Source organism: Suricata suricatta, chromosome 3, assembly GCF_006229205.1.
Source record: "Suricata suricatta isolate VVHF042 chromosome 3, meerkat_22Aug2017_6uvM2_HiC, whole genome shotgun sequence".
NCBI lineage: Eukaryota > Metazoa > Chordata > Mammalia > Carnivora > Herpestidae > Suricata > Suricata suricatta.
The window spans coordinates 97,004,808-97,027,302 of NC_043702.1; the positions used below are offsets into that span (position 1 = coordinate 97,004,808).

The 22,495-nt window shown below is 49.4% G+C and overlaps 1 protein-coding gene across 5 annotated transcripts in view; it reads right to left on the reverse strand.

Moving 5' to 3' along the window:
• The window catches only part of CCDC93 (coiled-coil domain containing 93), an 85,849-nt gene that overhangs the window by 10,287 nt on the left and 53,067 nt on the right, over nucleotides 1–22,495 (reverse strand). For all 5 annotated transcript variants that reach the window (XM_029934690.1, XM_029934689.1, XM_029934692.1 and 2 more), the window contains exons 13-22: nucleotides 19,144–19,206; nucleotides 15,536–15,609; nucleotides 14,093–14,174; nucleotides 13,567–13,638; nucleotides 11,909–11,962; nucleotides 10,207–10,269; nucleotides 7,413–7,521; nucleotides 4,227–4,309; nucleotides 1,545–1,582; nucleotides 68–152 (exon numbers count right to left, since the gene is read on the reverse strand). In XM_029934690.1, the coding sequence (XP_029790550.1) occupies nucleotides 68–152; nucleotides 1,545–1,582; nucleotides 4,227–4,309; nucleotides 7,413–7,521; nucleotides 10,207–10,269; nucleotides 11,909–11,962; nucleotides 13,567–13,638; nucleotides 14,093–14,174; nucleotides 15,536–15,609; nucleotides 19,144–19,206 (723 nt within the window). The remainder of the gene's footprint in view (nucleotides 1–67; nucleotides 153–1,544; nucleotides 1,583–4,226; nucleotides 4,310–7,412; nucleotides 7,522–10,206; nucleotides 10,270–11,908; nucleotides 11,963–13,566; nucleotides 13,639–14,092; nucleotides 14,175–15,535; nucleotides 15,610–19,143; nucleotides 19,207–22,495) is intronic.

Genomic DNA, 22,495 nt, shown 5'->3' on the forward strand with positions numbered 1-22,495 from the left:
ATCCCAGGGCCTTCTCCAAAACCAGTATGAAATCCAGCCTGCATTACAGGAAAAAAAGCCATCTGACCTTCATTCTACTTTGCTTAATTCCTTCTACAATCTGTTCCATCTGACGTAAAAACTGGTCCCGGGTAGTAGGGGAGGCCATGGCTCTGTAAGAAAAATCAGCAGAGTTACGACTCGCACACAGGATGCTGAGGAAGGGGGAGGTGTCGAGGAGCCCGCCCATGCCTATAGGATGCCCCAAGAGGCGCCCAGGCCTTTGCAGGGCCCCTGGGTCCCAGGCAGTTAAAGATTCTAAACTCCAAGGAAGGCACCAAAATTAGCTTCATCTCATAACTGAATATTCATCTTTTGTGTCACTTTCTCTACAATTTTCTTAGGAGATATGTATTTTCTTAAAGTAAAACGGTATGTTATTAAAATCAACAGAAAGTTTTTTTTCCAACAAAAACAATTTTTACTTTGACAATGACATGCACGGTCTAGTGGATGGATTCCATTCTGGTTCTAGAAATCTGGGGATTTGGAGGCACGGCCTCAGACTGACAGACATACTCTGAGGTTTTCCCAAAACTGGGGTTGGGACACCGGGTCCTATTTCTAAAAGCCACATCTAAGTCGGGGGATTTCCCAGTGCCTTCACTTCCTGCTGTGCGCTGGGAAAGGCACCAGAAGGGTCAGAGCGTGCGGACACGAGGGCTGAGAATTCTTGCCAAGGATGGGCTGACCGAGAGCAGAGCTCATCACAAAGACGCCCCAACACTGCAGCCTCTCCCGGTTATCAGGAGGTGATGATGAGAAATGTCACGGGGTTATAAGTCGCTAACTGAAGCTGAATCTTACCACGGAACTGTGGTGTTTCTTGTTTTTTAATTAGAAATGAAGCTTAAAATCTAGAGTTGGTAACTCATGAAGACCTTAGTCCCTGGCCACCTGCCAGGCGGTAAGAGAGGTCCACTGGAAGCAGAGGAAGGCTGCTCACAGACAGCAAGTGCTGGGGGAGGGCTGGGCACACCTGGGGGCTGGAACGCTGGGTGCAGGTGGCCTTGCCGTGCAGGTTTTGGAGAAAAAAAAGTTCTTGTCCGAATAAAGTAGTTTAGAAGATGCACATTAACTTAAAAACAAAATCTACCATAAGGTTTTAAAAATCTTAAGAAATATCCGATTATTTCATTATCTAAATCTTACTGCACTCTTTATGTGGCCCAGGACAAATGGTTTGAATGTAATCTTGATGAAACCAAAGTAACATACAAAGAGATTACAGTTGTGAGGCAGTCAAGTTACCGGAAAGTTAACTTTTTTCAAACCGAGATACTCCTTAGTGTTTTTCAAACTCGCTCTAAAATCACTGTTATTTTTGCAAGAACGCAGGGACTGCGTACACCAGGACACACCTGCACTTGGCAGCGGGGGCCAAGTGTAAACGCTAGACATCTAGCACCGTCTGACTCCATCACACTCCCGTGGAACCCAAGGTGGGTCAAGTACAAAGTGCAGGGCACACCAAGGTGCTGACGGAGGGAGGGGGCGGTACTTACTGGGAGAAGTTCTCATGAATTGAGTTCAGCAGGCTAATCTGAGGAAGAAAGGGGGAAGGAGGGAAACTGTAAGCAGACGGTTGGAAGACCCTGCACTGCCACAGCCACCGCGAAGCTGTCTTGTCTCTGGGCACTGCTGCTGAGAGGAACACACCTTGTTTACGGAAATAAAAGGACACGAGAGAGCGAGCAACCCGCTCGTAGCGCCACGGCTCTTCCCAGAACATCTGCCCTCCAGCAGCCCGGGACGCCGGGAATGTGGGACGAGGGCTCCCAGAAGGTCCTAAACTCCAGCCGAGAAGACACTAAGCTAACACGAGGGCTCCTTGGGCAGCTGCCACCACACTCCTTGCTCTCTTGCCCAACACTGTACTTTATTTTCAGGGCCATCAGCTTAGTGGGGGGTCAGCTGGGGTGCACAGTGAGGACACATGTCCATCCTGTTCCTCGTCAATGTGGCCAGTTGCTGGGTGGCTCGGAGGGCCTCCATGGGAATGCAGTATTCAAGGCCCCCTTTCAATGGAGAAGGCCTTAGCCCTCTCCCTGCCCCAATGCTACATCCAGGGCAAGGCTCTGAGTTCGGGGTCTAGAACCTGAGATCTGCTTTCTGGCTGTGTTACTAACTCAACTTGTGATTTCCTCTACTTGGACCTCAGTCTGTAACCCAGAAATGATATTCCTGCCCCTGCCACTCCGCAGGGATGTCTGAAAACTAAAATAGCACAGGCCTAATGGATTTGGAATAAAGGCACAACCTAACCAAATGCAAAGCCCTGTGTCAATATGGCTTGGAATTACAAAGCTCCCACCTGCTGCATACTCTCAGTTTTTAAAAGAATGGACCGGGGCGCCTGGGTGGCTCAGCAGGTTGAGTGTCTGACTTTGACTCAGGTCATGATCTCACGGTTCATGAGTTCAAGCCCCGTATCAGGCTTGTGGCTATCAGCATAGAGCCTGCTTCAGATCCTCTGTCTCCCTCTCTCTCTGCACCTCCCCCCTCTCCTGCTCCCTCTCTCAAAAATAAACATAAAAAGAAAAGAATGGACCAGCTTTAAACACTGCTATTGAAGGAAGGTGATGGGCTTTCTCAGAATGCTCTGGGCCGCTCCTAAGTTCTGATGGAAAGACTTTCCCTCACTAGGTAGAAAGACTCCTAAGGCCAAGTATGTGGCAGAACTATCCCCTGGGTCTGATGTAAAACCCATCAAATGCCCTCAACTCATATATTCAAATGGTTCTCAAATGCCTGTTTTGTGCCCATCACTATGTAAGACCCTGGACAGAGAAAAAGTGAACTCAACGCCCCTCCCTCAAAGAGTGTCCTCTAGGAAGAGGCGGATTGATCTGGTTTGACTGACACTAGCCAGTAACGGTGGCACTAATTACACATGCCTCTATTTGGGGGCAGTAAAAGATGCGCCTGCAGTACCGCTCTTATTAATGAGCAGGCAGGGGGCGCCTGGGTGGCTCAGTCAGTTGAGCGTCTGACTTCAGCTCAGGTCATGATCTCACCATTTGTGGGTTTGAACCCCGCAGCAGACTCTGCTGATGGCTCAGAGGTGGGAGCCTGTTTGGGATTCTGTGTCTCCCTCTCTCTTTGCCTCTCCCCTGCTTGTGCTCGATCTCTCTCTTTCTCTCAAAAAGTAAATAAATATTAAAACAAACAAACAAAAGAGGCAGGCAGGGCAGGCTGCAAGGTGACAATGAAATGGACACAAATTCTCGAGGTGAGGCGCTAGGAAGGACCTAACACGTACAGGGACCCACCAGATGTAAGGAACTTCATGGTCATTTCCTGTTTGTTTCCATCAGGATCACATGGCGTGGGTGTGACGCCCTCTTACAGGTGAGGGAAACAAGGCCAGACGGAAATCCAAATCCGCGTGGCAGGAAAGCGCATGCTCTTTCTGCCCCACTGTGCCGCCATGGCAGGACCACATCGTTCCTTTTTTAGATTTTAAACATAGATGCACACCCTGCTCCAATCATTTTTGCTCAACGTGAGAGAGCCCTGACTCCTGAGTGTCAGAGTAATGTGGGGAGTGGGGGGACTGGGCTCATGGCAAGACTTTTCACTCCTGTCAGCCCCTGATGATTAAATAGCTAGATTCCTTGTGTAAACTGTGACAAGCCCACCGCCCCCATTTTATTAGCTGATTATTTCCTTCTTTTTAATTTTTTAAATTTATTTTTATTTTTAGTGTTTATTTTTGAAAGAGAGAGACAGAGTATAAGTGGGGGAGAGACAGAGAGAGAGAGAGAGAATATCTGAAGCAGGCTCCAGGCTCCGAGCTGTCAGCACAGAGCCAGATGTGGGGCTTGAACTCACGCACTGTGAGATCATGACCTGAGCCAAAGTCTGACACTTAACTGACTGAGCCACCCAGGCGCCCCCTTTCCTTCCTTTAAAACCCAAACAAAAGTCTCACCAACCCAGCCCCCCCACACGTGCCCCGGTTCTCACAGGGCACTACAAAGCAGCCCGAGCAGTCCCCAGGCAGCACAGGCCACACCAGCAGCAGGGCGTCAGGTACCAACTCTGTGACCCAGCACTGGGCACACAGCACGTGCCCCTTCAGCTCACATGGGCGGCATCCCAGACACTCAGGTCTCTGAACTTCTTGGAGTCGACAGCCCCTGTTGCTGCTCACTGATTATTTTCTTTTTTACACGAATTCTTACCTCTTTTTCCAAATAAACCTTTTTATCATCCAGGGTGTTATATAAAGTGAAGAACTGCTTGGTTTCCTTGTGCACGGCCGAAACTGTAGGTGCAAAGAAATCGGCACACATGTAAAAACAACGCTGAGCACCCTCTGCTCCCTGAAGCCCACCCACAGGACTGGGGCCAGTCGAGGCATGTGTGCGGAAGCCCCCATGCTCGCAGCCCTCGAGGAGCAGGGGCCACAGCCTGCTCACCTTTGTAACCCCCATGCTCAGCGTGGGCCCATGCAGCAGGTCCTCCAAAATACCTACTGCATGAATGACATGCCTAACCTAGGGCAGAATATGTGCCAGTAAGTGCATTTTCTGCCCATTTGTGGGCATATGACTAAGGGTTGGGGAGGTCTTATTTACCAGGCTTCCAACATCCTTTCCTATAAAATTATTCTGCATCTCTTTCCACCTCTTCTTCTTTACTCTTCCTGGTAGAACGACTTAGAAGGCAAGCACCAGATTCCAGGACTGGGAGTGGGCCATATTCACTAGAGGACAAGGTAGGTCACTGGGGAGGTGAGGGGTGGGGGTAGGGAGGGTTCCTGCCCCAGTTCCCCCTCCTTCTTTGTGGCTGGGTGCGGGGCGGCTCCCACGTGGCTCTGAGCCTACATGCCTTCCTCGTTGCTGTGAGTTTTGTCTTTAGCAGGAGATAAAATCCCAAGACCTGGATTCACAGTCAGCCTTTGGGACTAAACTGAGCCCTGCAATTTAGCTGTAGCCAAAAGTTCTGCTCAGACACTGGCCAGACGATAGTGGCTCTGGTTTCCCGGTGGCTCTTGCTCCCTGAAGGCAGGTTCCTTCTGGGGCAGCACGAATGTGGGAGGAGAGAGAGGCAGAGCAGGCCCGTGGGGACCTGTGGTTCCCTTGGGCAACTGCCACCAAACTTAAACCTGATTCTTTAAGCCACTCAGCCAACTTTTAACTTGATTACTCAGTGACAGCTGTGTCTCCCCGAAGCTGTGCAGCTTAAAGAGGGGCGGGGGTTGGAGATACTGCTTACATTATCCGGAAACAGAAATTAATAATCTGATACAAGTATTTTGAGGCAGTAGTTAAAAATGTTTCCAACATAGACATGTCTAATTTGTATAAAAATCACTACATGAACTATTCAGTATAAAGCAGTATTCCTGCTACAGGCTTTAGAACAAGGGATTTTAAGCCTGGCTGAAACACAGAATAGCCTGGGGAGCTTTTAAAATCTCATGACCAATTACGTGACATTTTTTGGAGGCAGGGCCATGAGGTTACCATGGGGAGTCAACAGACTGAAGATGGCTGCCGTGAATAATGCCATCAACTTTTAGCTTTGTTTCTCTGAACGTACCTGTCACCCTTCCTCTATTCAGATCAAAGCCTGGGCAGAGGCTGCCCACATTGGACAGCAATAAACAGTGATGATGGGAATGCTATAGATATTTTGATGCAACTGCTTGAAATTGTTTTTGGTGTAAAAATGTTCTACCAAAAGGACTTTAACATGTGTCAGATTTAGTCTGACATACACAGACGTGAGGTATTATGGATTATTATTGTTGCTCAAAGCTGGAAAGTAGGCAGGGCTACAGAATTAAGGGGCAAGATTTAACTACCAGTGTTGCTATTGGCCCCTGACCAGCTAAAGCAAGCTTGAGGGCCACAGAAAACATCCGGCTGGGGGCAGGCGTGAAAAACAGCATCCCTCTCACTCAAGCAAAGACACTGGTTTGGCTGGAACCAGGACGGATGTTCGAGAGGCCAGGATGGCAAGGCAAACTCTGAGGTCGGTTTTGGAAGAAGAGGTGGGGTCAGCTACGTGGGAGCTGCAGGACAGTGGCATTCTGGACTTGGGGACCGGCTCACAGGCCAAAATGCAGACGCCCTCCTGAGAGGAGTGAGCCAGTGAGGGGCTGTCAATATTAAAGGCTTTAAAGCAAGAGTGTAAAATGATCCAACTTCTGTTTGAGAAAGACGTGTCACACAGAGTCAGACTCTGGGCCGTGATGCGAGGGTGGCTACTGCAGAGGTTCAGAAGAAACAGACCTGATCATTTCTTGGAAGCAGAACCAGAGGGGCAATGGGAGTCAGAGACTAAGAGGCTGGGGGTTGAGGCTGGCCGGGCAGTGATCCCAGTGAGCCGGAGGGAAATGGGGCAGGGAGGCTGAGTTCGTTCTCCATCTGTTGAGCTGGAGGTCTCCAGGGCATATGCACGAGTGGGGACCTAGAAGAAGGGGCGATGGTCCAGGACCATTTACAGATGAGATCTGAGCTGGTCTGACAGAGCTGAGAAGGGGTCCCAGACCCAGGTAACAAAAGGAATCAAGGCCTGAGATGTATGTCAAAGTGCATGCTGTGTTGAGGCACGGGGTAGGCATGTGCAGAGTGTGGGCAAGGGGGGGCCAGAATGTGGGCTTAGAGGATGAAAGGGGGCCTCCAGGCAGCCACTCAGCCTGGGAAGGATCTGGAGATGATACAGAGAGGGGCTTTCTCCCAAAGGCCAGCCTGGGGAGCTCCTGAAGACTGGTCAGCAAAGACAGAAGTGACACAACTGACAGATGGGCGAGGGACTCAAGGAAGGGTGCACAGACCAGCTAATGGTTGTGCAGCTGAGCTATGACACAAGGGAGAACAGCTATCACAGCAGCAGTGGGAGAAAGGCCATGACAACTGTGAGGGCCAACGTTGAGGGCCACCCTGAATCTGATGACACGTGCTGACTCAGGTCGAAGGAGACACGGGCCTAGATTAGCGGGTGAATACAATGCTGTCAAAGTCAAGGACCACACAGGCAAGGAAGTCTGTAGAGAAGAACAGTGGGGATTGATCCAGAGATGCTATATCTGATGTCCCGTGTGATGCTGGAAAGCGGATGGGGAGCTCAGTGGAGCCAAATGGCTGCCCAGGAGGAGGGCAGGTTCCAAACATCATGCTTAGAGCTCAGGGAGCTCAATCTGTCCACAGAGAGGGCAGCAGAGCACCCGGTGCTGCTCCCGGGGTTAAGGATCACTCGGCAGTGGGCCTGGTGATGCTGTGGAGCCCCTGTTGGTGGTGGCTTTCACGGACTGTGCTATGACGCACAGTCCGCCACACTCACGTGGGACAGGACCCTCGCCTCCCGTGCCTCCCATGACCAGGGGCTGTGCGTGTCTGTGGCTGAGTGTTTGCACCTACTCTGGCGGTAGAGTTCGATAAATCGCTTCTGATACTGTATCAGCTCAGCTCGGCTGGGTACTTCATCAATCTTGCGGTGCAAAATGGCTATTTCTCGATTTCTTCGAGCCTAAAGGCAGAAGGGAGGAAACACTGCTATTTGGTGAAAGGTCTTACATGTTCTCTGTCCCCCCCATCTCCTTCTGAGCACAGCCTCACACCCCAAACTCTGCTGCTGGCCTGGGGTCCCCGTCTCACATGCTGATGGATTCTCCTCCAATTTGCAACACGTGGAGGTATGTGTAGCTACGAACCAGAACCTGAGAAGGCATGACGTTAGTGGGTTGGCAAGGAAAATTGTGCATAGGAAGGGCTTTTGTGGAGAGCCCCGGCCGTCCCTCTAGGCCCCAGGGGTGTCTGGAGAGGCTGACTCCAGGATCACCAGGTGCAGAACAGGAACGAATGGAAGGAGCTGGTGCCACCCTGCTGCCTCCGTGTAAATCCAAATTGCTTAGCCTCCTGATGAGCTCCTCCAATACCATTCTAGCATTTTCTCCTACCATGGACTCGGGCTACATCAGCCAAACTGGGCACTGATTGCCCCTGGGGAGGCACAGCAGGGCTGTGTGGCTCCGGGAGGGCATAGGTTCCCGAGGCCTACAGGCCAATGTCAGTGAGGGAGTGGCTGGGTTCCCACACTGCTCCCTGCTCCCACACGTGGGCCAGGATGAGCGGGCTCTCAGCACTGCCTTCCTCCCGGGCCATCCCATCTCTCTCTCCCGCCTGCCCTGCTCAGGCCAGCACATGTGTGTCTCTAAGAACTGGGGGAATACGAACCTCCAGGAGAAAGCCCACCAGCAGCTCTGGAGACCAAACCCAAAGGAGGGTGTCTGTGGCTCTGGTCAGAGGGGAAAATGTGCTTGTCCTATTGGCCAAGGCTACCCTGCTCCTGGGTGTTAAGGCTCTGACTCCTATGTCCCATCCCCTCCCACGCTGGGAATCTTAAGATCCAATTTTTCACTGTTTTAATATATCCTTAACCTTTTCCTTTCTACTGGCCCCTTCTAAGCGCATTCAGACAAGCTACAGTCCCCTGCCCTCAAAAGCCCTTCCTTAAGCCCGGACCACCTTTCAGCCTGCAGCCTCCTTCTTCGATGACAGCCTACCTTCCTGAGAGCCACGACCTCTGGTGCCTCTTGCTGCTGCCATGCCCTGCGATCATCCTTCGCCCACAGCAGCTGGCTTCTCCAGACCCCCAGTGCACTGCTCTCACCAAGGTCACCACACAGCTCCTCTGGGAGACAGCTCGTGGACAGCCATTAGCTTCTAGTGTTCTTGACTTCTAGCAAAACTCACTAGTCCCTCTGCCGAGCCCCCTGCTCAGCTTCTGAAAGCCCCTGCACTTGCCCGTGCCTCTGGCTTCCCTTCCTCGTGGGTTCCTGCCTTTCCTCTGCCTGTCCCCACAGAGGGTCTGCCCCATCTCCACGGCTTTGCTTACCACCTACATAGTGCTGACACCCCAATCTCCAGCCCAGACTATTCTGAGCATCAGACTTGACATCCAGTCCCTTCTTGGACATTTCTACTTGGTCGAGTGCCCCAACTTTCAAAAGCCCAAATAGCTCTCATTAACACTCCTATTCACACAGCCCCTGAAGCCTCATCTTGTAACGCTTTCACTCAGTGAGTAACACAAGTATCCACCCTACAGCCTGAATCAGAAAGTCAAGCACCATTGTGACTCCTTTATTTCTCTGGCAGCTGATGCTAAGTTCCATCAGATACAGCTTCCCGGTCTCTCCTGGGCCAGGTCATTTCCGCCCATCCCCATGGCCCCTGCTCTGGCTCAGGCCCTCGGCAGGACTAGTATTTGTAGCTTCCCTCGAGCTGGTTTGAAGCTCCCCACTGTAGGCAGACTGCATATAAACATCCTTGTACTCTGACGTATAGGCACGCATCTTGGTTCTTAAATAGGAAGCCAGCTCCCAGAAGACTGGCTGTCCGTTTACTACTCCTGGGACCTATGACAACACTGAATAGACAGTAAGCACACGGTCACAAATTTTCAAGCGTACAGCTCTATTTTCCTGATTTTATGTAATTCTGTTGTTTTAAAGATCAGCAGTGTCCTTGTATCAAGGACAAATTTGACATATCTGAATTTAACCACATAGCTCAGCAAAATAAGCAAGGGCCAGAGACAGGAGAAATGAGGGCTCACCCGCCCCGGCAGCCCTTTGGCCACTCCCATCAGAGCCTGGCTTCCTCTTCCCAGGGAGGAGGGTGCAGGCCCAAGCCAAAGCACAACACAAGATGCCTCTTGGCTTCTGGGTGTCTTTGAGTCAGATCCTGGCAATGTAAGGGGTTTTACCACATAATTTTGACATTATGTCAATTTAGCTTTGGGACCAACTCTAAAACCTACTTCCCCATATTTGGTTGCTTTCTTACAAACCTCCAAGGTTATCAAATAAGACTGCTAAAATGGGCATGTAATTTTAGGGGAAAGATGTTAGATGCGAGCACTGGAACATGACTGCTGGCTCTGGTACTCACTAGCTGCTTGACTCTGCACAAGTACTGAACGGATCTGAGTCAATTCTGCATACAGAAAATGGGGCTAAAATCTACTCTCCACCTGACGTCAGGATCGATCACCATGATGGAAAAGTAACACCCCGAAGTGAGGTGTCATTGTCATCTTCACATGGACAGCGACCCCATTTTTAGACACTGAGACCTCCTAGTTCTGCTACAGGACGTTCGTACCTACTCAGGTACACTTACCTACCTTTTTGTTCTTGCTTTCACTCACCTGTAGTAAGCGGATCTTGTAAAGTTTCTCTTTCTCCATATTATACCGTCTGTCTAGGTCCTCCTAAAAATTGGAAAAGGACATAATTATCTAAGAGCAGAAACGTTCATTCTTCAGTGAAGTTTTTTGAAAGCAAAAAAAAATTTTTTTTTGAAAGAGCGTGAGTAGGGCAAGGGGGCAGAGGGGGAGAGAGAATCTTAAGCAGGCTCCACACGCAGTGCAGAGCTTGACACAGGGCTGCTTGATCCTACGACCCTGGGATCATGACCTGAGCCAAAATCAAGAATTGGAGGTTCAACAAACTGAGCCACCCAGGTACCCCAGAAATTGAATACTTTTATCATATCTTTCCATCCTGAGGCCCCAAATCTCTTTTCTCAAACAGCTGAGTTTAGGGTCTAGGTCCCTGTATTATGTGAGACCCTTGAGGCTCTTTCGCATCACTTGATTACAATTCTTCCTTCTTCTGGGGTCTAGGTGAAATCTAGTGTTCTTAAGTGAAGCATTTCCCAAATCTATGTCCACCCCCAAAAGCTATACAATAAGGAAGTGATGATTACTTACAGGATCTGTGGTTCTAGGTCTCTGTGTTTATAGTGACACTGGGTTTGCTGTCTATGTTTCTACTTAGAGCTACACTATCCAACATGAGAGCCACCAACTACCTGTGGCGTTTGAATTTGCTTTAACTGGAATTTAGAAATATTCAGCTTCTCAACGGCAGTGGCCCCACTTCCAGTGCTCAGTAGGCACACAGGGAGCTAGAGGCTGTCAGAGTGAGCAGTGCGGACACAGACGTTCTTTTGGACAGCACTGAATCATGAGACAGAGACGAGCCCTCACCGAACCCAGCGAGTAAGAGTCACGGCTAGACGGTTTGCTGCGCCAGGGAAAGCCACAAGGGGTCCGAGGGGCCTTGTCCCCCAGCACGTGTGTGTACATGTGTGCCCCCCCGCCCCCCCCCACTCAGTCTGCAGGCAAACCCCAGGAGTCCCGAAGCGCACTCCCCAGGGGGGTCTGAAGGCACAAAGGGAAGAGGCGAACTTAAAAGGCGGCGAATGTTCAGAGGCTCTCTTGCTTTTCTCTTCTTCCTCCTTTTCCTTTTCTTTCTCCCGGATATTTGCCCCAGTGTGGGGAGCACTGGTTTAACTCTCAACAGGGGCCAGCAAACTGCTGCCCATAAGTTAAACCATACAACCTGTGGGCCAAGTTCACCTCTCTGCCTATTTTTATAAATAGAGGTTTATAGGAACAAAGCCATGTCCTTTCATTTGCATGCTGAGTGTGGCTGCTATGGCGGGGCTCGTGAGCAAGGCTGAAGCTGGTTTCTGTTTGTTCCCTCACAGCTTGCTGCCCTCGGAATGCAGTACCGCAGGGGGAGTGTCCTCCCTCTGCCTCAGCCCCAGCCCTGGGAGCCTGTGGCTGTGACCGGTGTGGCCAGGGCAAGCCTCTCGCCTTCTCCACTGGGACACCAGCGCGAACACAGAACGCCTGCACACAGTGCTGAGGAAAGCCCACCAGACCGGCGGCTGTCGGGGCCAGCCCGGTGAGCCCCTGCTTCCATCTGAGGGCCAGGCCACACACGGAGACATGGTCATAGCAGAAACGGAAGTAGGTATGGGAAAGTGTCAGGGAAAGGCGCACAGCTGGTTGCCACTCCCGGCGAGGACGATGGCGGTCCTGAGACTGGGCAGGTACTTACATTATGAGTCATCGCAGGGCTGAGGGCACCATGTGGCTCTCCAGCAGACAGCACCTGAAATGATGAAAAGTAATGAACACCCTTCCTGAGTAAGGCATATGGGACAGAAGCTGAGGGTCTGGATGTAGGAAGGGGGTGGGGGACAGTTCACGGACCATGTCTATGGGCCCCAGATTTTAAGTTGTTCTTACATGTGTCACACACGAACAAGCTAAACTGCAGCTGTGTTTGAATGGAATAATCCCTCCAACAAGATGTGACTGCTAAGAAGAAATGTGATCCTGAAAGGCTGATTTGTGCAAACTCAATGGCTGAGCTGATGACTTGAGCCTCAAAGTTTTAGAAATGTTGGGAAGGCCAGCTGTGTGACTGAGAGTTCCGGAACACCGGTTCACTGCACAGCTGGACTCTGCTCCTCCCCCGTGTCAGCGCCATCCCACCAGCACAGAGACACCTGCGCAGCCAGGGGCCTGGTCCCCGAGCGCCCATGGCCTGGTGCTGGCTGGTTGAACCGGTGTCCTCCCCTCTGTGAGCCTCGAGCTGCCTGAACTGGATCAGCAGGCTCTGAGGCAGCCAACTCCTGCACCTTGCACCCTAAGCACCTGGGGCCTCAGGTCTAGAGCTTAGGATGAAGTGTGACAAGGAAGAACAAAACTGGTGATCCCTATGATCTTACTTGGGGAGAGAAACATACTATTTTTCTGGCCTGCATTTTCATTTTTTTAAAAAAAGTATTTTTAGGGGCACCTGGGTGGCTCAGTCGATTATGCCTTCGACTTCAGCTCAGGTCATGATCTCATGTTTGTGGGTTTGAGCCCCGCGCCAGGCTCTGTGCTGATAAGCTCAAGCCTGGAGCCTGCTTCCGATTCTGTGTCTCCCTCTCTCTCTGCCCCTCCCCCACTCATGCTCTGTGTCTCTATCAAAAATAAATAAAACACTTAAAAATTTTTTTGAGAGAGGTTGAGAGCGAGCAGGGGAGGGGCAGAGAGAGGAAGATGGAATCCCAAGCAGGCTCCACGCTGACAACACACAGCCTGATATGGGACTCGAACTCATGAACTGTGAGATCATGACCTGAGTCAACATTAAGAGTCAGATGCTACCTGACTGAGTCAGCAGGCGCCCCTAACTTAACTGAATGGAAATTCCCACTGGCCCCCCCGGAGGAGCATGTCCTGTGTCCTGGGAGCCAGCTGGCAGACGCACCCGGACATCCAGCAGTGCTCTGGTGCTGGGCTCTAACATGACACCCCATTTCGGGCTTACGGTAGGTCCCCAGGCAGGAGTGGAGATGAAGTGAGTAAGCTGTACAAAATGTAGAGGACAGGTTGCTCTCTAGAAGAAGGTCCCTAGAACAGCTCTACCCTGAGTGGAGGGAGAGGCCAGACTGGTAATCTGGTCAGTCCATATGGGGTTGCTGCCATGCACACCACAGCTGCCTTCTACCGACCGGAGCGTAGAGGAGAGGGATGGAAACCTAAGAAAATCCTGTGATGAAAACAGCTGAGAAGTGTGTGCTCAGAGGACCAGGTTGAGGGAAACTCATCAGTCCTTTTTAGCATCAGACTCTCTGCTGGTCGGTCCTCTGGAGATCCCTCCGCTGATGAGTTGAGACAGCCCCTAACAGTCTTGAGGACTCCTTCTGAGCCTGTATTTACCTTTTCGTCCCCAGCCGGTGCTCTCTCGGCTTTCAGGTTCTCAATTTCCTGCTGCAGCCGGGTCATCTCCTCCTTCAAAGGTGATAGGAACATTTACAAAATGCAGACAAGCTGGTGGACGGACCTGCGCACGCACCGCCCCTCTGCTGACCCCCAGGAGTGAGGGCTTACACAGGACACCCAGACATCCCAGGCTTACAGGTCAGCCCTGGGCTCACATGATGTTCTTCTTTCACACTTCATAAAACTTCTAAAAATACATATATTTGAAATTAGAACATAGTGTTTGTTAGACTGTGCTCTCAGGTTGGGGGTTTGGAACACACAGGGACCAATATGACTTACTTCTGGTCTCCTCGGGTGGAGGACACCCACCATGGGACCCTATTCATCCTACAAAATGGGCTCAGCACTCCGTGAATCTACGTTTTCGTCTGCACCTGAGTCGGACGCCACACCACACAAAGGGTGGTGAGATTTCACCAGAGTCCTGGTTCAAGCTCTGCTGACATCAAGCCACACTTACTCGACAATGTGCTTTAAACTCCTGTTCCTGACTTTTCAGGTTTTCATTCATGGCTACAAGTGCTCTCAGGTTCTGCAGGATACTGAAGAGAAGAGACCAAACAAAGACATGTGGAAAGCCATTATGATTTTATGAGTCACAGTTAAAACCAAGTCAACCAAGTCCCCAGCTAAAGAGGGAGTCCCCTTTCAATTTCCTTTGTCTCTCCCAAGAGTTTCTCTGGGTTCTCCACAAATGGTAATGACGCCCATTGAACTGATATTATTATTCATTTTTATACTCAAGTCCATCAGGCCACATCCAAACAAACATCTCAGAATCCAGACTTAAAATGTCAACTGCAGAAACACCAACGAGTTTCAAGAGTACTGATCTACTTGGTGCCTCAGAGCAGAGAGGGCATCACACACCATTTTTAACTTCCATGAAAAGGAGATAAATTACTTAAGGTCATTAAAAAAATTAACTGGAAAATAAAAATGTCAAGTATCTGACAATACTTTGCTCCATATCATGAAAGAAGGGCTTCTAATTATAAAGCCAAGTAATCTGTGCCTTCTTTGCTAAAAATGTCTTTCAAATATGGGACTCCTCAACTGTGCCTGAAGCTTCTTATGATTTACAGTATTATTTGGGGAAATTTTATCACCTAAACACTTTGCGGCCAAAAAAGTCAAATGTAAGTGTCTCTTACACTTAAAATTATTGAAAATGAAAAAACAAAAAATACCACAAAACACCTAGTGGCTAGTCCTTGTTAAAAAAAAAAAAAAAAAGACTGCACCTTTTATCTCAAGGATGCAGGGCTGGAATGCTACTGGTAAAAAAACTAGTAACAAGGGTTGACTCCAAGGAGAACTGGTGGCTGGGGACAGGGGTGGGAGGAGACTTTCACCACAGGCCTTTTCGTTCTGTGAATGGATTACTTGGTTTTTAAAAACAGAAAAACAAATGGGGCGCCTGGGTGGTTCAGTCAATTGAGGATCCAGCTCTTGATTTTGGCTCAGGTCATGATCCTGGGGTCATGGGATCGAGCCCCATGTCGGGTTCTGTGCTGAGTGTGGAGCCTGCTTAAGATCCCCGCCCCTCGCCCGCTGCCAATTTCTCCTGCTTACACAATGCTCTCTTTCGCAAAAATAAAAAACTGTATAAAAAATTTTAAAAACCCAGAAAGACAAAAAAGCAAAAGCAAAAGTTTCTGCTCCCAACAGCAATTAGGAGAATGAGGTGGCCAATGCAGTGTGGACCGAGCTTCTCGGTATGGGCCCGAGCAATGGGGAGTCCCCACGTTCTGGATCGGGTATGTGAAACGAACTGACCCGCGTGGGGCCAGAAGCAATGACCCTGAGCTCTTCAGTCCTGTGTTCAAACAAAATGAATCGTTAGGCACTGGCAGACTCACTTTCTTCAAAGAGAAAATAAACACCTGAGGAAACGTCTTACTTTGGGTCGGCTTTGGACTCTAACTTCTCCAGGGCTGCTTGCTCTCTGTCCAGTTTCTCACTGTAGCTCTTCAACTGTGAGACAGAAAGGAGGCGTTACTGCTGGAGACTTGGGGGGCCAGAAGAGTGAGCGCTGGCGTCCTTCCTCCCTCGGCTCACGTCTGCACCCCACTTCTGACTGCTGGCCAAGCCCAGTGGACCCGACTGGACACTGAGAAAGCAGGTGCACAAGAGAAACAGGATGCGGGTGCAGAGGACAACACGGTCAAAAACAGACCCTTTTATACACATTCTATTGGTAAAAGAAACTTGGCAATGGCCTTCAATGACCGCAGCACACGGGTGGAAAGCCAAAGCAATGCCGACAGCAGGTGCCTTTCGGTGGGCCCGTATGAAGAGGGAAATAAAACAGGCTATGAAAGACAGACCTGGTTTAAATTCCATAATACTACTGTCACGACTATCAGCAGGGGTAGGGTTAAATCCATCTTGAGTAATTTCACTTTCTTTCTCTGAGTCAGATAGTGAGGATTTAAAAAAAGAAATTTTAAAGAAACCCAGATTTCCATTTATAAGGTGTACAGTTAGTTATACAACAGAATACTAAGCTGCTAAAAACAAAGTAAGAAAAAGGCATCTCTTTTATGATGGTCTCTAGTATCTACTATTAGTTGGAAGAACAGTACAAAACGTTGATTCCCATGTGTTTCCAATGTGTATAAAGGAATGTATATGTGGAATGTGTACATGTAGAAGGGTATACGTGTCCCTTGTGTACTTGTCACGTATCTCTAGAAAGATTCACAGGAGACTGGTGACCCTCTGGAGAGGGTTAACTGTGTGGTTGGGTTACAGTGATACAACCTTCGTACTTGCTGAATTTTGAACTGTGTGAATGTGTTACCTACTGAAAAAAACAAGTTAAAAAGAAGTCCTAAGGGTACTAGTTGAAGACAGAAGACTAAACACAAGTTGCAACAAGCCCTTCCTGCCTCAAGTCCTAAAAAATCCCAGTCGCTTATGCTCACACACAGGAGGAGCTACCGCAGGGACAGGATGATGGCTGGTGGCAAGACGGGGCTGAGGAGGCCTGCTGGGTGGGACCGGCCGCCACAGGAAGGCCGGTCACAAGGCTGGCCTCGCGGTAGGAGAGCCGTGCGAGGCAGGGAAGCCTGGCCCCCGAACCATGAGCTGGAGCTCAAGCCCCAGAGGCAGGGAGGCTCCCAGGATCGGTAACACCCAGGACAAGGGGGAGCAGCCCACAGTGTCACATACTACTAGCTGATCTCTCCCAACAGTAGGATCCACCATTCCAGAGCAATCGCACAAAGCAAAGCAGGCTGCAGGAAATGGATACGGAAGCCACAGCTGGTCATAGGAAGTTTCAGAATCAAAGATAAGCACACTGCCGAGAATCATCCAACATGTGAAGGTCCATGAAAGACAGGACCACAAATGAGAAAGATAAAACTGAACAAATCAAGTTTGATCTGAAGAAATAGTTTATAGATCAAGAAAAACTTTCGATACAATGGATGCCCTCAGAGACACAGGAGAGAATATTGCAACATGCTACAAAGAATCCACCTCACACAGAGGAAATCGAAGCTGAGACTGCTAGACAGGCCAGAGCCTGGCAGCCCGTCGTCGGTGCAGAAGAACGCAGCCTCCCCACAGGTGGCACGGGCTGTCATCTGTCCTCGACCTTCCCTACCCTCTCTACTTTACTAAGTTTACTGGAAAGACCGGTCTCCCGGGTTTTCAGTGCCACCAGGTTATCCGAAAGGGCAGGTTTTTCTGGAAAGGTGAAGCCACGGCACACTGAGGTGAAGGGGGTTAGAATGCTCGTTCTGCCCAATCCTTGACTTGAACAGATCAGGCTCAAAGGTGAAGTGCATGGCTCATTCGGGGGTTCTGTCCTCAGTATTCTGACCAGCCAGGCTTCTTCAGAAGCTGCTGAGTGCTAGGTTCTGTGTGGCTTCCCCTTTTCCTAGATGGGACCAAGTGTGGCCGGCCCCCTAGACAGCCAGCTCTCAGAGACGTCTTTGGGATGGGACCAAGTGTGGCCGGCCCCCTAGACAGCCAGCTCTCAGAGACGTCTTTGGTGCCAGCGCTGGAATCCAGCCCCTCAGCATGGCTGTACCACCCCCAGCTGCACGACAGGGACGAAATCAGTGCTGCTAGTGTTGTTACAGGGAGTCCACGCACGGAGACCAGTGAGGAGCCCAGGGTACAGCCAGCACGTCCAGACGGTGGCTGTTGTTAGCTGAGGACAAGAGGTCCTCCCCTATCACTGACCTAAGTCACTTCCTCTACCTTCTCGCATGTGCAGGGACCGCAGCACACACCCTATTTAGTGTTTAGTATGAAGAAATGCCCTCATAGCCACTTGGGATTTATATCCTAAGACATAGAATTGATATCAAGATGCTTTGCCTCTAATCTCTCCCAGATGGTTACACAAAGACGGATCCATGACTTGGCGAACTTCATGCCAGGGACTCCGTGGCAGTAACACTTAGACGGCGGCAGGGGCCCTGCCCTAGGAGTCTGCCTTCCTACCCATAGGAATGCAGTCACGGGAGAGTGTGAGGAAAGCTCGTCTGTCCAAATGTGACACAGGCTTCTCTGGGAAGAATGAAAAGAGTCTCATCTTGTCGTTCTTATGCCTGCCCTTCACAAACGTTCTAACAGTAACTAAAGAGACTGGCCTGGGTCAGAATTAAAAAGTTTTTTCAGGTTGACAGCAAGGCAGTGAACCCAGTGCTACAGATGGCTATAGAAATTAGAACTTTAAGTGGGCAAGTTTCATGTGAAATTAAAAAAAGGAGGGGGGAGGGACTGCCTTGGTGTCAGCTTGTTGAAGGTCAGTCCTGCTTCCATGCGGCTTAGAAAGTACAGGGTGGGGCCTCGAACAGGGGAGAGTATGGCTACCGCTCGAGCACATAATCACCATGAGGAGAGCTGCTCAGATCCAGAGGAGGACGGCTTTCTATGGACACTCGAGGGACAGAAATACGTAAACTCTGGTCATGACAAGGCGGCATCAGAAGCGTTTGTTTTCCTGGCCTGGTCTCCTAGGCATTGACAAGGGGGAGGAGGGCAGCACTGTCAGTGAGGATGTGAGATGGCCACTCCAACCCTGGATCAGCAAACGATCACGTGCTTCGAAATACACCCTCGGCCTCCTCCTCCTCCCGAGACCCTGCCCCCATTCTGCCTGGAAGACCAGCAGCAACTCTGAACAACAAATTACAGCCTTCTGGAGGTCTCTCATCTTATAAAGAGAAACCTTCTCATTCTCAAGGAATTCGGTATTTTGAAGCTACTCTACAATCTGTGGGCTTGCAGAGGAGCAGGCCCGCTTGCCGCGCGTGGCCCCCCAGCTTCCACGTGGCCCGCGCGCTGGCCTTCCTCGGAAGCCTTTCCCGATGCTCACAGCCCAGCAGTGGGGATAAGCCGGCAGCAGGGCTCGTCCGGTGAGCTGGTCCCGCGTCCCCAGATGGCCCTGAGCCCTGAGAAGGGGAGAGTGCTGGCTCCACACAGACTGATGATGCACAGCGTTCCATTAGTGGTGTGGGTCAAAGGTGGCCATGCAAGTCTACTCACCTTCGTCAGAGTGTTCTTGGTCTCCTCATATCTGGCTTGTAGGCTGCTGTGACTTGCCTGCAGCTGTGGAAGAAAGAGGAGATACCTGAGCTCATCTGACCCTTACAACAGCACAGCTGTGGGTGGATCCTCGTCTCCCACATGGGGACATGGAAACCAAAGAGAGACTTAAACTGAGTGAATGTGGGAATTTTAGAATGCTGCCAACCGCAAGTGAAGGAGAAGTCATATAAATAGCACCAACTACATGTTAGGTGATACACTAGATATTCTGCACAAGTCCTATCATTGACTCTTAAATTGAATGGAAGAAGACATTATTCTTATTTTATTTATTTATTAAAAGAATTTTTTTAATGGTGTTTTTTTTTGTTTTGTTTTTGTTTTTTTTTTGAGAGACAGAGGGAGAAAGCATGAGCAGGGGAGGGTCAGGGAGAGAGGGAGACACAGAATCCGAATCAGGCTCCAGGCTCTGAACTAGCTGTCAGCACAGAGCCTGATGCGGGGCTCAAACCCACAAACTGTGAGATCATGACCTGAGCTGAAGTCGGACGCCCAACTGACTGAGCCACCCAGGTGTCCCTATTTTATTTTTTTTAATGTTTATTTATTTTTTTGGGGGGGCGAGACACAGACAAAGAGAGAGAGAAAGAGGGAGAGAGAATCACAAGCAAGCTTTGTGTTGTCCGTCATCTACACTCAGTTTGGTTAGCCAAGGAAGGCTCCCATTCAGAGAATACAAACGCATTTCGGCACTCAGGATTCTAGCACAGAATATGACAGGCTGGCAAACAATCTCAGACAGAAGAAAGAATTCAGAACTACCAATGCTAAGAGAAAGAACATGAATTACCTTTACTGTTCAAAGTTACATAATTGTAAACTCACATCTGCAAAATGTCACGTCTCTTTTCCTTACTGAAAGGTATATCCTTGTGCTGTCTGTGAACTTTTAGAAATCTGAAAACATTCATTGAAATCTCAGAGGGTTTGAACATTTCCATTCTGAAAAGGGTAAGTGGCATTATCAGGCTCTTTGGCTGTTACCTGCGTAAATATTAACAATGAGAGATTTTACCCCGTATCTCAATGATTGCTTCAAAATAACTTGCCCCATCCTTGAACCTGTAAGCAACCCATTAAGAGTTATGTCACCCTCAGAATCATTACCCCTAAATCATGCTTTGTGTCTTCATGACTGATGAATGGTTACACTTTCAATGCGACCTGTCAAGAAGCCAACTCAAGCAGAGAACAAAAGTGATAACGGGGAGAGGCAGGGGGACTCTGGCTGCTCCTCTTGCAAAGGGAGCCGTCTGTGCAATGAGAACTTTCCTTGGCCTGTTTCTATAACTGGTAGAGAAGCATAGTTCTGGAGAAAGTCTCTTTTTCTCTTGAAACACTAGTGATGGAACTCCTGAAGCTCTTCCGTGGCTCCGGAAAGGGGTCCTGGCATCTCCCACCTGCCTCACCCGCCCTCCTGCCCCACTCTCAACCATGCACCTCGCCATCAGCGTCTGACATTACCCACCGCTCTGCTCACATGAGGTGTGTGGGAGGAGGTGATGAACGTGGCACAGGCCCTGCCCGCAAGGAGCTGGCCCAGCAAACTGGGGATTAGGTATGAGAATAGCGAGGCAGGGCCAGGCCCCGGGGAGGCCCAAGGAAAGAGCCTGGCTCATGGGGGAGTCTAAGGAAGGTGTCACAACAAAGACCCATGCGAGCTGGGTCTTGGCGGGGACGGAGCTTGCTAGTAAGGGCAGGCTCGCTCTCCTCCTTAACTGATTTAACTAATAGAGCTCTCTTCATCTGCTCCTCTGACCATTTTTTCTCAAATAGGGGATGTCCCAGTAGCTTAGCTTAGCTCATCTTACTGGAATCCTTCAGGATTCTCCTACCCCTATTTTCTTCATCATTAAACCCTTAGACTCACCACTAAATTCAGCAGCTGGTTACCACTCCACTTCTGGATTCCTCTTTCCTTCCTCAGTCTCAAGTTTCTTCTCAGTTACATACTAGCTGTGTCCCCCACTTCTCTGCCTCTGTAGTACATTCCATTGTTCTATCCAGATACACTCTCTATTCCTCCTCTTGCTTTTGCCCCTCCTCCCATTTGTCTATTGGGCTAGAACTCTCCCTGTGGTTATCATCAAGGCCTGAGTATATCCTGGTAGCTTTCCACCTGCATGACCCTAGAAGAGGAGTTCATGGATATAAGGAGTCTGGATTCTCTCATATACTACTGGTAGAAATATAAACTGGTAAAATAACTGGAGAATAATTTGATGGCTTCTCGCAAAATACAAAAATGCATATTTTTTTGACCCAGCAATTCTACTTCCTAAAATCTACCTAACAGAAATACTTATATATTTGCACAAAGATAACTGTACAAAGATGCACATAAGTTTGCAATGGGGGGAACCTGAAACAATCTATATACCCATGAATAGGGGGCAGATACCATAAATTATAGTACATACGCACTACATCACTATGCAGTCAGTTAGAAAGAATGAGGTAAATTTATATAGTCAAAGTTTTAGCTTCACCATTAGCAAGATGTGTGATGGCAGGCAAAACTACCTCCCTTCTCTGTGTCTGTTTCCTTATTCATAAAATAAGGAAGATAATAGTATCCCTTCCACAAGGATGCTGTATAAAAAGAATGAATGGGTTTTGAAAAGCACTTTGTAATTACTCAGTAAAAAAATCCTTATTAGCCATTATCACTACTGACAGACATCTGTAATAGAATAAGTGAAAAATAAACTGAATTTTGTTGTCAGACACCCCGTTCTCTGCAGGTAAAGAAACATATACAAGTATTTGCAAAGTTCTCAAAAAACAGTGGCTTTCTCAAAGGGTCAAAGGGGATTTTCCTATTTTGGGGGAGGGAGGAACTTTCATTTCATGATATAGTTCCCACACTGTTTGGTTTACTTACAGTGAGCCTGTATTACATCTGTAATTTTTTAAAAAGCAGTTAAAGCTATTAAAAATGGATAGGGACAAAAAATGAGTGTGGCAGACACACACGTGTGTGGAGCACGTGACCCCCTTTATGACTCGCTGTTCAGTGCTCACCAAGAAGTGCATGTGTGACCGATGTACAGGGCTGGGTGAGGTGGCCAGGGAGGCAGTCCAGGAGGGCGACGGGGGAAGGAGCTGGGGTTGACGCTCCAGGGACCTGGATTCACACGAGAGGCTTGTTGCCGACCCTGTGACTTCTGGTGGACAGAATCAGAGACTACTAGAAGGTGAGGAACTTTGCAGACCAGCAAGCCCAGAAATAGACAACTTTTTGCAGAAGGGCAAATTTACGAAGGGCAACCCTTGGTAGAAGAGCAAA